Here is a 19,167-nt window from a genome sequence, read left to right as displayed (position 1 = left end):
CGGACCGCGTTATGCCACGGATAACTCACTCCGTTACCGCCGCTATTAACCTTGTGTGACCAAGTTTCTACTATTGATGCTGCCTATGCAGCATCAATAGTAAAACCATCTAATGTTAAAAATAATAAAAAAAACAAAAAACCTGCTATTCTCACCTTCCGTAGTCTGACAATGCGCTTGCGTCTGCCGCCAGCATCCGGTCCCAGAGATGCATTGCGAAATGACCCAGATCACTTAGCGGTCTCGCGAGACCACTACGTCTTCTGGGTAATTTCGCAAGATGGTGGCAGCCGCGTGCGCATCGCCAGAGGTTTGAAGGATCTACGCTGGATCCCGCCGGCGGGTGAGTATATAACTATTTTTTATTTTAAATATTTTTTTTAACAGGGATATGGTGCCCACACTGCTAAATACTACGTGGGCTGTGTTAGATACCATGTGGCTGCTATATTCTACCTGGCCAGTGTTAGATACTATGTGGGCTGTGTTCTATACTGCGTGGGCTGCTTCGTTATATATTACATGGCTGCTATATACTACATCAGCAGTGTTGTATACTGCGTGCTATACACTACGTGGCCACTCTTAGATACTATGTGGGCTGTGCTATATATTACATGGCCAGTGTTACATACTACGTGGGCTGTGTTATATACTGCATGGCTGCTATATACTGCGTGGCTGCTATATACTGTGTGGGCTGTGTTATATACTATGTGGGCTGTGTTATTTACTGCGTGGCCTATATTAACGCATCGGGTATTCTGGAATATGTATGTATGTATATAGCAGCCACATGGTCTATACCACAGGCCACATAGTACTCCTATATACTACGTGGCCTGTGCTATATACTATGTGGCTGCTATATACATAAATACATATTCTAGAATACCCGATGCGTTAGAATCGGGCCACCATCTAGTGAAGTATAAGGCCTTCCTGACAGATGATGTCCAGGATGAGAAGTTTCTGGCATATGGACGATCTTTTTGCTTTCCAAAGTAGTCTGGCAGTAGATTTCTTGTAGAAAACACAAAAATGCTGGGCCAAGCCAAGCGGTCCTGTGTATGGGAGACTTGAGAGAGATAGCTCTTGGCTGAACTTCTATAGTGAACTTAAGAGTCCCCATACACATTAAGCTAAAGTCGGCTGAATGTGCAGACGGTCCAATGTGTATTGGGCTGACAGCCGACTGATAGTCGATAGATGTTGAGCGCGTATATCCAATTTAAGACTGCTGGTCGCAGTGTTCTCCCTGAGATAAGCCTACAAAGCTGACGTGTCAGCCTGTGACGTTCGTATAGAAGGCACAGGATCGCTCAGCCAAGTGAGGCAGCCTGTGTATAGAAGTATTGGCTGAGATGGCTGTCAGCCAAACGATTGGCCTAAGCTTCACTCAGTCAACAGCCATCTACTGGTCTTTTAATTTTTTAATTTATTTTGAAGATCGAAGGTCTAGAAAAAAGAAAAATAGACCATGTCCTAATTGGTCTGATTTGCAAAACTGTAGTAAAGTTAACACGAATAATTACTACTCCAAGAACTTTGGTACAATTGTTCGGAAGCTGAATAATCATGCAGCCAATACTATACAGATTGCGTAGGAGGGCGACAATAATGATGTACTGTACTATGTTTGTATACTGGGTTGAAGAATCCTTCATTGATGCATGAACCCTTTATACCAAAAGATAATAAACTGAGGCTGAGCTGCTGAGCTAGAAAATCACACAAAGAATATGCTCCAAACTGAGCAATAGTCAGAACTCAAAGCATTCCTAGATGAGAAAGAGTGGCTGTGTTCCCAAATTACAGCTGCCTGCTGTCATAACATGTGAACACCGCCTAAAGAGCTAAACCGAGAGGTGGTCATAAGATGGCGTTAATGGTAATAACAAATGTTATTTTACTGCAATACAAGATGCAAACTCTCCATAGGAGCAGCACTGTTTCTGAAAAGAGCTGAAGATTTGTAGCTGTAGGGCTCGTGCCGCATTATCGGTCCGAATGCAATCAGACAAAACATCAAATCGCACCCAGATAAATGTTAGTCTATGGGGTCGTGCACAAGTCCGATGAAAAAAATCACTGTATGCCCATGTTTGATCCCATATTCGGATCGCACTCGGCCTTGCAAGTCAATGAGTGTGTGGAGAACATCGGACTGCACTCGGACGGCATCTGCGTGTGGTTCGATTTCCGCTCACTGAGACGATGGAGAAGATGTAGACATTCTGTTCTCCAGCTTCTCCTCACAGTGTTCATCCGAGAGAATCTGATTAGACTATGCTTACATTCGGATCAATCAGATCAGGGTGTCATTTTGTATAATTGGCCCATTTCTCTCAGAATAAAGACTCTATAGAAATCTAAAACTCCCCTTAACCTCATACTCCCAGCTCCATTCACTTTCCCATTCACTTCAGCTTGATGAAGGCTCAATATCGTGTTTGGAGTCAAGACATTGCTGTAACACTATGGGTAAAAAGACCAATGCACTTTTTTTTCTCGAATATGTAGTGCTGCTTTTTTTTTTCTTGCAATAGATCGATGGATAGACTTGAGAAAGGCTCACACCTTGAGCTGAAACATTGCAGGAGCCCATATGGGCTAATAAACTACTAGATTTTTTCGAAGAAGGATTGCTGTCTTCATCATTTTTGTACAAGATAGATAGATAGAAAGATAGATACATAGATAGATCATAGATAGATCGATAGATAGATAGATAGATAGATAATAGATAGATCGATAGATAGATAGATAGATAGACTTGAGAAATACTCCCACCTCGAGCTGAAACGTCGCAGGAGCTCATATGGGCTAATAAACCACCACATTTTTTCTAAGAAGGAGTGCTGTCTTCATCATTTTTGTACCATAGATAGATGATAGATGATAGATAGATAGCTAGATAGATAGATAGATGGAGACTATCCAGCCACCAGTTTCCCAGTGAAAGTGCTGAATCCATCTAGAAATAATGTAAAGAATAATTGTCGAGTTGCTTGGACACGAAAAACCCTTCACTTTCTTAGCATGATAATTTTGTACTCAGCAGATGGTAATGGAAGTAATATAAAGTCCAGATGTCCAAATCAATAAAGATCCACGTTAGTCGCACGGCCAGTGCACATGGCAACGGGGACAAACTCATTCTTATCTAATTTCACAGAAAAATCTGTCTCAGCACTTCAGTAAGACACTTGGACTTGATAAGTTGATCCATTCATTTTTACATTTACTGCCCTAGTTATTTCAATACTTCCACCATTCTTTTCTATGATAGATTTATATAGGACAGAATGTGCTGCATTTATATATCCAAAACCTGAAAATTCAGGTGTGTCACCCTGCAACCCCCACGTGTCACATCCGCAGGGGACCATTTAGCTTTTATGTGGGGATTTATTTGACACGTCCTTGACACTGGAGGCCTTGTAGAAAATAATGGCTTTCCAGGGTTCAGAAACTCAAATGGATTTTGACCCTGCAGAGATGCCGATTTGTTACAGAAAGAAAATTACTTTTGACCCACCATAAGGTGAGAAGGCCTTGTCAAACAGCTCCCCGTATTTCAGCTTCTTGGACAGGGCAGGTTTTATAGTAAATGAAGCCCTGGGTTAAAAAAAAAATAAAGTATTTCCTCACACTTTTCAGGTTTAGACAGAATTTTTCATAATTTAAAATTTTGCGTATGTATTTAACAAAATGGCAGCTGGCATCTGGTGCTTGTCGTTAGCTTATAACCATTGTCATATATGGTTTATTTGATTTTAAACCACTGTGTGCTGGACTTCACACCATCATTCATATTACTGTTAACCCCTTCATGACCCAGCCTATTTTGACCTTAAAGACCTTGCCGTTTTTTGCAATTCTGACCAGTGTCCCTTTATGAGGTAATAACTCAGGAACGCTTCAACGGATCCTAGCGGTTCTGAGATTGTTTTTTCGTGACATATTGGGCTTCATGTTAGTGGTAAATTTAGGTCAATAAATTCTGCATTTATTTGTGATAAACACGGAAATTTGGCGAAAATTTTGAAAATTTCGCAATTTTCACATTTTGAATTTTTATTCTGTTAAACCAGAGAGATATGTGACACAAAATAGTTAATAAATAACATTTCCCACACGTTTACTTTACATCAGCACAATTTTGGAAACAAAATTTTTTTTTGTTAGGAAGTTATAAGGGTTAAAATTTGACCAGCGATTTGTCATTTTTACAACGAAATTTACAAAACCATTTTTTTTAGGGACCACCTCACATTTGAAGTCAGTTTGAGGGGTCTATATGGCTGAAAATACCCAAAAGTGACACCATTCTAAAAACTGCACCCCTCAAGGTACTCAAAACCACATTCAAGAAGTTTATTAACCCTTCAGGTGCTTCACAGCAGCAGAAGCAACATGGAAGGAAAAAATGAACATTTAACTTTTTAGTCACAAAAATTATCTTTTAGCAACAATTTTTTTATTTTCCCAATGGTAAAAGGAGAAACTGAACCACGAAAGTTGTTGTCCAATTTGTCCTGAGTACGCTGATACCTCATATGTGGGGGTAAACCACTGTTTGGGCGCACGGCAGGGCTTGGAAGGGAAGGAGCGCCATTTGACTTTTTGAATCAAAAATTGGCTCCACTCTTTAGCGGACACCATGTCACGTTTGGAGAGCCCCCGTGTGCCTAAAAATTGGAGCTTCCCCACAAATGACCCCATTTTGGAAACTAGACGCCCCAAGGAACTTATCTAGATGCATAGTGAGCACTTTGAACCCCCAGGTGCTTCACAAATTGATCCGTAAAAATGAAAAAGTACTTTTTTTTCACAAAAAAATTCTTTTAGCCTCAATTTTTTCATTTTCACATGGGCAACAGGATAAAATGGATCCTAAAATGTGTTGGGCAATTTCTCCTGAGTACACCAATACCTCACATGTGGGGGTAAACCACTGTTTGGGCACATGGTAAGGCTCGGAAGGGAAGGAGCGCCATTTGACTTTTTGAATGAAAAATTATTTCCATCGTTAGCGGACACCATGTCGCGTTTGGATAGCTCCTGTGTGCCTAAACATTGGCGCTCCCCCACAAGTGACCCCATTTTGGAAACTAGACCCCCCAAGGAACTTATTTAGATGCCTAGTGAGCACTTTAAACCCTCAGGTGCTTCACAAATTGATCTGTAAAAATGAAAAAGTACTTTTTTTTCACAAAAAAATTATTTTCGCCTCAATTTTTTCATTTTCACATGGGCAGTAGGATAAAATGGATCATAAAATTTGTTGGGCAATTTCTCCCGAGTACGCCGATACCTCATATGTGGGGGTAAACCACTGTTTGGGCACACGGCAGGGCTCGGAAGGGAAGGCGCGCCATTTGACTTTTTGAATGGAAAATTAGCTCCAATTGTTAGCGGACACCATGTCGCGTTTGGAGAGCCCCCTGTGTGCCTAAACATTGGAGCTCCCCCACAAGTGACCCCATTTTGGAAACTAGACCCCCCAAGGAACTTATCTAGATGCATATTGAGCACTTTAAACCCCCAGGTGCTTCACAGAAGTTTATAACGCAGAGCCATGAAAATAAAAAATAATTTTTCTTTCCTCAAAAATGATTTTTTAGCCTGGAATTTCCTATTTTGCCAAGGATAATGGGAGAAATTGGACCCCAAATATTGTTGTCCAGTTTGTCCTGAGTACGCTGATACCCCATATGTGGCTGTAAACCACTGTTTGGGCGCACGGCAGGGCTCGGAAGGGATGGCACGCCATTTGGCTTTTTAAATGGAAAATTAGCTCCAATCATTAGCGGACACCATGTCACGTTTGGAGAGCCCCTGTGTGCTTAAACATTGGAGATCCCCCAGAAATGACACCATTTTGGAAACTAGACCCCCAAAGGAACTAATCTAGATGTGTGGTGAGGACTTTGAACCCCCAAGTGCTTCACAGAAGTTTATAACGCAGAGCCATGAAAATAAAAAAAAAAATTATTTTCTCAAAAATGATCTTTTAGCCTGCAATTTTTTATTTTCCCAAGGGTAACAGGAGAAATTTGACCCCAAAAGTTGTTGTCCAGTTTCTCCTGAGTACGCTGATACCCCATATGTGGGGGTAAATCACTGTTTGGGCACATGCCGGGGCTCGGAAGTGAAGTAGTGACGTTTTGAAATGCAGACTTTGATGGAATGCTCTGTGGGCGTCACGTTGCGTTTGCAGAGCCCCTGATGTGGCTTAACAGTAGAAACCCCCCACAAGTGACCCCATTTTGGAAACTAGACCCCAAAGGAACTTATCTAGATGTGTGGTGAGCACTTTGAACCCCCAAGTGCTTCATAGAAGTTTATAATGCAGAGCCGTGAAAATAATAAATACGTTTTCTTTCCTCAAAAATAATTATTTAGCCCAGAATTTTTTAATTTTCCCAAGGGTAACAGGAGAAATTTGACCCCAAAAGTTGTTGTCCAGTTTCTCCTGAGTACGGTGATACCCCATATGTGGGGGTAAACTACTGTTTGGGCACATGCCGGGGCTTGGAATTGAAGTAGTGACGTTTTGAAATGCAGACTTTGATGGAATGCTCTGCGGGCGTCACGTTGCGTTTGCAGAGCCCCTGATGTGCCTAAACAGTAGAAACCCCCCACAAGTGACCCCATTTTGGAAACTAGACCCTGAAAGGAACTTATCTAGATGTGTGGTGAGCACTTTGAACCCCCAAGTGCTTCATAGAAGTTTATAATGCAGAGCCGTGAAAATAATAAATACGTTTTCTTTCCTCAAAAATAATTATTTAGCCCAGAATTTTTTATTTTCCCAAGGGTTACAGGAGAAATTGGACCCCAAAAGTTGTTGTCCAGTTTCTCCTGAGTACGCTGATACCCCATATGTGGGGGTAAACCACTGTTTGGGCACACGTCGGGGCTCAGAAGGGAAGTAGTGACTTTTGAAATGCAGACTTTGATGGAATGGTCTGCGGGTGTCACGTTGCGTTTGCAGAGCCCCTGGTGTGCCTAAACAGTAGAGACCCCCCACAAGTGACCCCATTTTAGAAACTAGACCCCCCAAGGAACTTATCTAGATATGTGGTGAGCACTTTGAACCCCCAAGTGCTTCACAGACGTTTACAACGCAGAGCCGTGAAAATAAAAAATCATTTTTCTTTCCTCAAAAATTATGTTTTAGCAAGCATTTTTTTAGATTCACAAGGGTAACAGGAGAAATTGGACCCCAGTAATTGTTGCGCAGTTTGTCCTGAGTATGCTGGTACCCCATATGTGGGGGTAAACCACTGTTTGGGCACACGTCAGGGCTCGGAAGTGAGGGAGCACCATTTGACTTTTTGAATACGAGATTGGCTGGAATCAATGGTGGCGCCATGTTGCGTTTGGAGACCCCTGATGTGCCTAAACAGTGGTAACCCCTCAATTCTAACTCCAACACTAACCCCAACACACCCCTAACCCTAATCCCAACTGTAGCCATAATCCTAATCACAACCCTAACCCCAACACACCCCTAACCCCAACACACCCCTAACCCTAACCACAACCCTAATTCCAACCCTAACCCTAAGGCTATGTGCCCACGTTGCGGATTCGTGTGAGATATTTCCGCACCATTTTTGAAAAATCTGCGGGTAAAAGGCACTGTGTTTTATCTGCGGATTTTCCGCGGATTTCCAGTGTTTTTTGTGCGGATTTCACCTGCGGATTCCTATTGAGGAACAGGTGTAAAACGCTGCGGAATCCGCACAAAGAATTGACATGCTGCGGAAAATACAACGCAGCGTTCCCGCGCGGTATTTTCCGCACCATGGGCACAGCGGATTTGGTTTTTCATATGTTTACATGGTACTGTAAACCTGATGGAACACTGCTGCGAATCCGCAGCCAAATCCGCACCGTGTGCACATAGCCTAATTCTAAAGGTATGTGCACACGCTGCGGAAAACGCTGCGGATCCGCAGCAGTTTCCCATGAGTTTACAGTTCAATGTAAACCTATGGGAAACAAAAATCGCTGTACACATGCTGCGGAAAAACTGCACGGAAACGCAGCGGTTTACATTCCGCAGCATGTCACTTCTTTGTGCGGATTCCGCAGCGGTTTTACAACTGCTCCAATAGAAAATCGCAATTGTAAAACCGCAGTGAAATGCGCAGAAAAAAACGCGGTAAATCCGCCATAAATCCGCAGCGGTTTAGCACTGCGGATTTATCAAATCCGCAGCGGAAAAATCCGCAGAGGACCAGAATACGTGTGCACATTCCTAACCCTAACCCTAGCCCTAACCCTACCCCTAACCCTAACCCTACCCCTAACCCTACCCCTAACCCTAACCCTACCCCTAACCCTACCCCTAACCCTAACCCTAACCCTACCCCTAGCCCTACCCCTACCCCTAACCCTAACCCTACCCCTAACCCTACCCCTAACCCTAACCCTAACCCTACCCCTAGCCCTACCCCTAACCCTACCCCTACCCCTAACCCTACCCCTAACCCTACCCCTAGCCCTAACCCTAGCCCTAACCCTACCCCTAACCCTACCCCTAACCCTAACCCTATTCTAACATTAGTGGAAAAAAAAAAATTTCTTTATTTTTTTATTGTCCCTACCTATGGGGGTGACAAAGGGGGGGGTCATTTATTATTTTTTTTATTTTGATCACTGAGATAGATTATATCTCAGTGATCAAAATGCACTTTGGAACGAATCTGCCGGCCGGCAGATTCGGCGGGCGCACTGCGCATGCGCCCGCCATTTTGGAAGATGGCGGCGCCCGGGAGAAGATGGACGGGACCACGGCTGGATCGGTAAGTATGATAGGGTGGGGGGGGACCACGGGGGGGGGGGATCGGAGCACGGGGGGGGGAATCGGAGCGCGGGAGGGGTGGAACGGAGCGCGGGGGGCGTGGAACGGAGCACGGGGGGGCTGGAAGGGAGCACGGGGGGTGGAACGGAGCATGGGGGGGGGTGGATCGGAGTGCAGGGGGGGTGATTGGAGCACGGGGGGGTGATTGGAGCACGGGGGGAGCGGACACGAGCACGGGGGGGAGCGGAGCACTGGACGGAGGGGAGCCGGAGCAGTGTACCGGCCAGATCGGGGGGGTGGGGGGGCGATCGGAGGGGTGGGGTGGGGGCACACTAGTATTTCCAGCCATGGCCGATGATATTTCAGCATCGGCCATGGCTGGATTGTAATATTTCACCCGTTATAATGGGTGAAATATTACAAATCGCTCTGATTGGCAGTTTCACTTTCAACAGCCAATCAGAGCGATCGTAGCCACGAGGGGGTGAAGCCACCCCCCCTGGGCTAAACTACCACTCCCCCTGTCCCTGCAGATCGGGTGAAATGGGAGTTAACCCTTTCACCCGATCTGCAGGGACGCGATCTTTCCATGACGCCGCATAGGCGTCATGGGTCGGATTGGCACCGACTTTCATGACGCCTACGTGGCGTCAAAGGTCGGGAAGGGGTTAAAGGGAGCTTGGTGGCACAAAATGACTGATCAAACCAAGTGCATGCATATTGGTGCATACTAGTCGAGGCTAAACAACTCAGTGCACCGTCCCACCTGCTTGTTTTCCTTGTATCTCTGATTTCTTCTTTGATTGACAATAATAATTTTACTAGAGTCAGACTAAAGAAGAGACTGTGCCAACAATCTCCCTTTATAAAATAAAGAAGTCTAAAGGATAAGTAGACTATACGGACCGTAAATCCCCATTATTCAATATGGCCTGGCAGGAGACCTATTATATGGTTGTCCAAGCTAAATGGTTATATAACAATATCTTAGCTTACCTAAGAAGAAAAAGGAAATTCTCCATATAATCACTTAAAGAAAATGTATATACTTGATGTCAACCAACTATAATTTAAATTCTTTTCAACTACAGAAAACCAGGATACCGACAACAGTGCCGCGATCATACACAGTGTGGGTGGAAGGGTTAACGTTCACTTCTCTTTCCATACGGTAAAGGAAGAACACATTTATTCTATGTGATGTAACCTAGCAATATGAAGAATTTTATATATATATATATATATATATATATATATATCCACTTGTGTGTAATCAAGTCTCCATATAAATGCACCTGCTCTGTGATAGTCTCAGGGTTCTGTTTGAAGCACAAAGAGCATCATGAAGACCAAGGAACACAACAGGCAGGTCCGTGATACTGTTGTGGAGAAGTTTAAAGCCGGATTTGGATACAAAATGATTTCCAAAACTTTAAACATGCCAAGGAGCATTGTGCAAGCGATCATATTGAAATGGAAGGAGCATCATACCACTGCAAATCTACCAAGACCCGGCGTCCCTCTAAAGTTTCATCTCAAACAAGGAGAAGACTGATCAGAGATGCAGCCAAGAGGCCCATTATCACTCTAGATGAACTGCCGAGATCTACAGCTGAGGTGGGACAGTCTGTCTGTAGGACAACAATCAGTCGTACACTGCACAAATCTAGCCTTTATGGAAGAGTGGCAAGAAGAAAGCCATTTCTCAAAGATATCCATAAAAAGTGTTGTTTAAAGTTTGCAACAAGCCACCTGGGAGACACACCAAACATGTGGAAGAAGGTGCTCTGGTCAGATGAAACCAAAATCGAACTTTTTGGCAACAATGCCAAATGATATGTTTGGCGCAAAGGCAACACAGCTCACCGCCCTGAACACACCATCCCCACTGTCAAACATGGTGGTGGCAACATCATGGTTTGGGCCTGTTTTTCTTCAGCAGGGATAGGGAAGATGGTTAAATTGATGGGAAGATGGGTGGAGCCAAATACAGGACCATTCTTGAAGAAAACCTGTTGGAGTCTGCAAAAGACCTGAGACTGGGATGGAGATTTGTCTTCCAACAAGACAATGATCCCAAACATAAAGCAAAATCTACAATGGAATGGTTCACAAATAAATGTATCCAGGTGTTAGAATGGCCAAGTCAAAGTCCAGACCTCTATCCAATCGGCCGAATAATATTGCACGCCCCACTTTTCAGTTTTGGAATTTCCACAAAAATGTTAAATAACCAATAAATTTTGTTCAACTTCACAATTGTGTTCCACTTGTTGTTGATTCTTCACCAAAAATTTACATTTGGTATCTTTATGTTTGAAGCATGATATGTGGGAAAAGGCTGAAAAGTTCCAGGGAGCCGAATACTTTTGCAAAGCACTGTATACACTGTATACATATATATATATATATATATATATATATATATATATATATATATATAGGAGGTTAGATTCCCTGTTTGCCACCAAAACAGCATGGGCTGTTTAAAACTTGGTAAGGTATCTGACACCACAAATTTAATGCAGGACCGCCTTGTTCTTCCATTGCTCCGTGATACATATATGATGCCCACATCCCCATTGCACGAGCTTTTGGCAGCGGACAAGGGTTCGGCATGGGCACTCTGATCACTCTGCAGCTACATTGTGCTCGGAGTGAGCTATCGAAAAAGTGAAAAACTGGCTTAAAGTGAACCTGTCACCTGAATTTGGACATTATTACTATTAAAGGGACTCTGTCACCTGAATTTGGCGAGACTGGTTTTGGGTCATATGGGCGGAGTTTTCGGGTGTTTAATTCACCCTTTCCTTACCCGCTGGCTGCATGCTGGCTGCAATATTGGATTGAAGTTCATTCTCTGTCCTCCATAGTACATGCCTGCACAAGGCAACATTGCTTTGCGCAGGCGTGTACTATGGAGGACAGAGAATGAACTTCAATCCAATATTGCGGCCAGCATGCAGCCAGCGGGTAAGGAAAGGGTGAATCAAACACCCGAAAACTCCGCCCATATGACCCAAAACCAGTCCCGCCAAATTCAGGTGACAGAGCCCCTTTAATAGTAATAATGTCCCACACCTATAATCTTTGAGTGAGCTGGGATCTTCTATCAATGAGAAAATATGAATTTTTTTAGCAATTTGTGTTAGAGCAGCTCTTCCGTGGGATCTGACTAATCAGGCAATGAGCTTTGGGTGCCCATGACCCTGTTGTCATTTTGGAGATGCTCTGACCCACTCATCTAGACAATGCAATTTGGCATTATCAAATTGACTGTTCCCTTGTTAACAGTGAGATATTCAGTGGAATATATATATATATATATATATATATACATATAACTTCACATTACATATAATACAAAATGAAATGTTCTCCTCCAATTGATTTTCCAAAATACACACTTATTGCGAGCCTCAGCTCTGGCAAATCGATTCTACCATCTACCACAGATGGCACTGGGGTAGGATAGCATATGTCAGAGGGACAACCATGACTCTACGATGAGATCAATCTGACATCGAGCATCATACAGATATCTATTTCCCAACTTTGTGCTAAATTTTACCTTAACAGGGACATTTCTAGCTTTGTACACATCCCGTTATGTCCTTTACTTAAAAATTAGCATAAATCAGCAGCTAAATGTGTGAAACGTATGATTTCAGTCACTAATTTGACCCAGAACTCAGTCATTTTAAGGAAAAAAATGAATTTGGTCAGAAAGAGAAACCATCCCCAGACATTCAGTTACCGCTCCAGACTCTGGCTATGCAGCCGGTATGATAAATGACATGCACCAAGCAAGGATCAGCTTCTGCTAGTAAATCGGTGATGTCATTGTGGACACCATGTGATTGGTTCCTGTGAACATGACATCATCGTGCAAGTAAAAAAGGGGCAGTAGTGGGAATGAAAGGTTTCTGGTCAATATACTGGAAAGTTTTTTTTATTGTTATATATATTTTTCATCAATACAAACTCTTTAAACCTATGGAGTAAAAATAATGTAATAGCCCCAAAGTGTGAACTTACAAATCTGCCAAATCTAAACTCACCATCATCTGCATTAACGATTTAACAAACATAGACAAGAAGTTGCCCAATTTTCCTGTACTTTGTGAAACAAAAATGTATGCTGGAAAGGCTAATGATATCTCTGTGTAACATAGGAGTCCTAATTTTAATGCTTCAGGCCTGGCTGCAAGCTGCCTGCCCCTGCCCAACCCTTCCACTCAGCTGGCATTGAACGGTTTGGAATACGCTGGGAGCCCAGAGAGTATTTCAGCAGCTAGATAGATAGCTCCATCATTTATCACATCCACTCTCCGCTCCCTCTCACTCTGTGTCTCTGAGCCTCCCCGCTCTGTGCAATCTGTCCGTGCATTCTGCTGGGAGATTCAGCTCTTCCGTTGTGCGCGCCTCGCTCCTGTGTGCGGAGACATTTCTGTGCCTGCGCAGCTGTTCGGATTTGGATGGGGGCACAGAAAGCGGAGAAGACGCAGGCAGAGACGACATTGCTGGATCTTACTATCAAATAGACATGGTCAATATCTGATCAGCTGCCTTTGGGGCTTTCAGGACAATTCTGATAATACATAACCTTGGTAAAATTTACTGTCCAGGCTGAGAGTAACCGTCTGATTAATTTGGCGTATGGTACATATTGTTCGTGTATTAGTACGAAGTGAAGCATTAATACTGTCAGACCAAATGTTGACCAACACATAGACGATGCGTCATACTACCTGCACAGTGGCCAATACTGTCAGACCAAATGTTGACCAACACATAGACGATGCGTCATACTACCTGCACAGTGGCCAATACTGTCAGACCAAATGTTGACCAACACATAGACAATGTGGCGTACTACCTGCACAATGGCCAATACTGTCAGACCAAATGTTGACCAACACAGACAATGTGGCGTACTACCTGCACAATGGCCAATACTGGCAGACCAAATGTTGACCAACACAGACAATGTGGCGTACTACCTGCACAATGGCCAATACTGTCAGACCAAATGTTGACCAACACAGACAATGTGGCGTACTACCTGCACAATGGCCAATACTGGCAGACCAAATGTTGACCAACACAGACAATGCGGTGTACTACCTTCACAGTGGCCAATACTGTCAGACCAAATGTTGACCAACACAGACAATGTGGCGTACTACCTTCACAGTGGCCAATACTGTCGGACCAAATGTTGACTAACACATAGACGATATGATGTGATACCTGCACAGTGGCCAATACTCTCAGACCAAATGTTGGCCAACACATAGACGATGCAAAGTACTCTCTGTATAGTGGCCAATACTGTCAGACCAAATGTTGACCAACTCATAGATGATGTGGTGTGCTACCTGCACAGTGGCCAATACTCTCAGACCAAATGTTGGCCAATACATAAACGATGCAGTGTACTATCTATATAGTGGCCAATACTGTCAGGCTAAATGTTGACCAACACATAGATGATATGGCGTGCTACCTACACAGTGGCCAATACTGTCAGGCCAAATGATGACCAACTTATAGACGATGTGGTGTGCTAATTGCACAGTGGCCAATACTCTCAGACGAAATGTTGGCCAACACATAGACGATGCAGTGTGCAAACTGTAAAGCGCTGCGGAATATGTTAGCGCTATATAAAAAGAAAAAATAAATAAATAATAAATACTATCTATATAGTGGCCAATACTGTCAGGCTAAATGTTGGCCAACACATAGATGATATGTTGTGCTACCTACACAGTGGCCAATACTGTCAGGCCAAATGTTGACCAACACATAGACATTTTGGCATACTATCTGTATAGTGACCAATGCGGTCAGACCAAATTTTGACGAAAGCAGACAATGAGGCTTACTACTTGCATAATGGCCAATACTGTCAGACCAAATGTTGACCAACACATATATGTTTCGGCATACTATCTGTATAGTGGCCAATACTGTCAGACCAAATATTTACGAACGCAGACAATGCAGCGTACTAACTGCACAGTGGCCAATACTGTCATACCAAATGTTGACCAACACAGACAATGAGGCTTACTACCTGCACAGTGGCCAATACTGTCAGACCAAATGTTGACCAACACAGACAATGAGGCTTACTACCTGCACAGTGGCCAATACTGTCAGACCAAATGTTGACCAACACAGACAATGAGGCTTACTACCTGCACAGTGGCTAATACTGTCAGACCAAATGTTGACCAACACATAGATGTTTCGGCATACTATCTGTTTAGTGGCCAATACTGTCAGACCAAATGTTGACGAATGCAGACAATGCAGCGTACTAACTGCACAGTGGCCAATACTGTCAGACCAAATGTTGACCAACTCATAGACAATGCAGCATACTGCATGAACAGTGGCCACGAAGGGCCTGATCGGTCAGCCATAGGTGCAGCTTATGTGTCTGACTAGGCCACCTTGGCTACAAAATAGTAAAATATTGGAAAATGTTCCAGAAAATGGAGAGGAATGGATCGGGACTTTTGGTACATAGGGCAAGGTGTTTCCTTGCACCACTGCAAGTCCTGTAAGGGTACATACATCATCCAAAAATGTACGGAAATTCTTTGTACCACACCACAGTCCAAATTATTCCCTGCTCACAGACCCCACCTATCCATCTTCTGCTATGTCCCAATAATGTGTAAAGGTCTCTTACACTTTACGACCCATTTAGCAGGAGACAATAGCCAAATTAGAATTTCACCTCGATTCTTCCCATTAGTGACTCAATTAGAAAGACATGTTTGCCATTCAACAAATAATCTGAGAATCAATTCTGTCGCTTGTCTTGTATGGGCTGAAAATTCAGGTTACTGTAACGCTGGTGGCATCCTGAATGTCCTGTAGCAATTTTTATTTATAAGGGTTTTCGCTATCAATTAGATGTGCCCCTTGTCTGTAGTCATAGAGTTGTTTTCTAATACAATGATGATTGCCATGTCGTTGCATTACCTCAGTTGTCAGATAAGGTCCATCCCCATAGATTTTACCTCTAAATGTTTATGGGTCGGGCATAATTAATAACCTGCCAGCACACTCCAGCTGTTAAGTAAAGCACGGTTCAGTGCTGTATTACCCAGGGGCATGCATGGAGCCGGCTCTGTTTTTCATAATATAAGTAAAATCCCTGGAAGGCATGTCATATATGCCGTATATAAAAATCTATATATATGAAAACTAGAACCGAACGGGAAAGAATTCACAGCTTGAATTAAATCCCAGAATGGTGCAGATCTGTTCACATTCATTATTCTTGCATGTTTATTGTGTCTCGAGAAGCAATGACTAGCTCCAGGCTCTGCTTACGGTACTACCACACGGCGCAGGGCTATAGCTGCTCCTCTCCTATAAAATATACATTTGTAGAAAAAGGGAGGCAGAGAGGAAAACTCCAGGACCTCGTCCAAATAGCAGGTGCCAGCGACTTGCAAAAGATGGGCAAAGACATCTGAAGATATCAGAGAGTGGGTCAAACGAGGTGAATATCAAAACAGCCGGAAAAAAAAAAATAGATGTATGAAAATGTCTGAAAAGAGGAGGGATGGTAACACGTACTGTAGAAAGTGTGAAGGACCATACATGAGCAAGTGGTAGACTGCTAGACGGGAGTGATGGACAGAATAGAAATGTATAAATTCAGCTTCGGAATAGGAGGGTGGAGGAAGGATTGGGATAGTACGGTGAAAGGGTTACTGATTTTAAAGGCGAAAAAGAGAAAATATCTTAGACACGTAGAAGCAGCCGTCAGACTCTGGGGTAGCAGCCGGTACACCCTGGTCAGACTAGACACTGACCAAGTACCCGTCAGGACCCTCCTCCACCTCCTGGTGCCTCCTGCCATCCCACCATCACCCAAAATCAGCACCGCAATGCAGCTCCGTTCTTCTGGCCAGGCAATGTGTACCTGTGCTTGGGTGGGAGGACGGGCGAGGGTGGGGGGTACCAGCTTTGTACCGAGAGAGGCGCCTTGGATGGAAAGTGAGAATCCATAACCATCTGTAGGACACACAACAAAATCTATCAGTCAATACGCTCTGAAACGGCCAGAAAGAACACATTGATTTAGCAGTAACAGAAGGGGCCATCCATCTTCCTGCACGCAGACATAAATGGCACAATTTGCACCTCATTTTTTTGTTTTCTTTGCACCCTCCCCACCCCCCATCTAATAAATAAATGAATTGGCTTTGAAACGCGGCGTCAGCAGCCGGATAATGGAAGAAGTGTAGCCGACCACCTCGGAGAGTTGCCCCCCATCTCCTGATTATATCCTGTTATATGCAGCCGTGAAATAGAACATTTCGTTTTATTAAAGGGAAGCAGCCGGTTGTGTGCAGCCTCCATCTGTTCCACCGGAGCATCGATCAGGAAACTAATAATAATCCTGTAATTAGCGCACACGCGCTGATTAGTAATCTGCATTGTCTCCTCCACAACAAAACTTAAGGACCTTGTTGCTTCCATATAACAGGTGCTTCCCATCGAGACGCACGTAAACAGCCCGGGACCAGACAACATTAACTTAGTATGTGTGCCAACACTTGGCACGGCGCTGAGCTGCCCTGGGCTGAAGAGCTGGCACTCCACACCTGCGTCCTTTACCGGCAAAATACTGGGACTCCATGATACAAGGAAAAGCACAAAAACAGATCTCACCCCCCAAAAAATTTTTTACAAAATTTAAAAAAATTGATACTGCTGTAATTTTTTTAGTCCCCCCATTTAATTTTTTTTTTTAATCATCTCCTCTTACCTTCCACAGCTTGAACTTGCCAAACCAGAGATAAGAGCAGCATCCAGTTTAGTTCCATGGTGGGATGTGAAGAAGATGTTACTTTACGCCACAAAGAATCAACATCAATGTTTACAACTATGGAAACATAGTCGAAGGATAGGACGCAGCAGCCCCCCAAATCTTCCGGGCGCCCCCTCAGCAGCAATCTTACATCCGTCTTTGGCAGAGAATTGTCCAGCGCTCGGGCTGAGGAGCATCCTTTAGGTCCCAGGTTGGAGATGCATTCTGCTGCACTGTATGGAGCGCTGGGTGTGCATGCATGACAGCCAGGGTGCCATCACGGTGCATGGGTGTGAGTGCATGTGTGTGTGCAGGTTGGGGTGGGGTGTGGGGGGCTGTGATCAGGCTAGCCCAGGTTCACATTGCAGGCAGTAGTAAAGTGTTCACTGAAGGAGCACAGGCACAGAGACTGCAAGGAGGGGGGAAGGATCACCCCCCACTCACACAACTCCCCTCTTCCAAATCCCCCTCCTTTTTCATCCTGTCTTGAATTCTACACACCCCTCACACCTCCCAGCCAATCAAACAGCACAAGGAACACGCACCCCCCTTCCCCAATCAATAGGGGCCCCTCCTTTCCCTGCTATTGTTGAAAGAAAATTACTTACATTGACCTGTAGAAAGGAATACCCTGTCTTCTAATGACCGCATGGTGCCATCTAGCGGCCGAGAGAGCTTACTGCAGCTGAAAGTTTAGGCAAAGTGCTGAGTTACCAGGGAAAATATGTCATGTATGTCTGGAATTTTTGTGAAGGGAAAGCAGTTTTGGATGTCAGCACTAAAACACCCACCTGTATTTAGGATAGGGCTGCTAGTGACTGAGAGTCGTCATTGCATCCCAGCCTGGGCAAAAAGGTCCGTCATGAAGTTATGTCTGTAGAGCAACATGTCAAGTTTTCTGTCAGAATCCCCCCAAAACTGTATTCTGACTGTATTCCAATGGAAAACTGACATAGTCCCGAAGGAGTTAACTATTTGGATGAGACAGAGTCAGTTTGCCATGTCCATGTCTGATAAAGACGAATTCTGCCAGGATGGAAGCCATACATTGTCTACAGTGACTCCGACCACTTCATTCAAGTGAATGACTCCATCAGGGTAATGCCGGAATCAAGTTTTTGGTGGATGAGTGGGCAGAAGAAGGCAGCAGGCAGTGGGTCATAATGGGAGATAGTGTCTCCTGCCTAGAACAGAGCGACAAGGACCACACAGGGGTCAATGACAGCAATACAGCAGCTGGATAGCAGTAAAATATACTGCTGTTACTTGACTAGTTTAGTGAGAGACGGCCAAGTAAACGCTCAAGTGAAATTATGGTTAGCACTGTGGGGGTATGACTTGTAGACACGCTGTGATGGGAGTAGTAGGACTACTTGTATTGGTGGTTGACAGCTTTCCACCTTTATCAGAGGGTTAAAATTTGGTGTAAAATTAAAAAATGACATCACTGGACAAGGTCTTCAAATCGAAGAACATTTCACTGGTGATGAAGACACGGCTC

The 19,167-nt window shown here is 43.9% G+C and overlaps 1 protein-coding gene across 1 annotated transcript in view; it reads right to left on the bottom strand.

Moving 5' to 3' along the window:
• The window catches only part of EPHB1 (EPH receptor B1), a 417,321-nt gene extending 399,177 nt beyond the window's left edge, over positions 1 to 18,144 (bottom strand). Inside the window, exon 1 of the mRNA XM_069727937.1 lies at positions 17,625 to 18,144. Within this exon, the coding sequence (XP_069584038.1) occupies positions 17,625 to 17,682 (58 nt within the window). The 5' untranslated portion in view covers positions 17,683 to 18,144. The remainder of the gene's footprint in view (positions 1 to 17,624) is intronic.
• Between the last annotated feature and the right edge of the window lie 1,023 nt (positions 18,145 to 19,167).

This window comes from Ranitomeya imitator, chromosome 5 (assembly GCF_032444005.1).
Source record: "Ranitomeya imitator isolate aRanImi1 chromosome 5, aRanImi1.pri, whole genome shotgun sequence".
In the NCBI taxonomy this organism is placed as follows: domain Eukaryota; kingdom Metazoa; phylum Chordata; class Amphibia; order Anura; family Dendrobatidae; genus Ranitomeya; species Ranitomeya imitator.
Note: the sequence above shows the minus strand (reverse complement) of the source record. Positions and strands in the feature narration are given on the sequence as shown.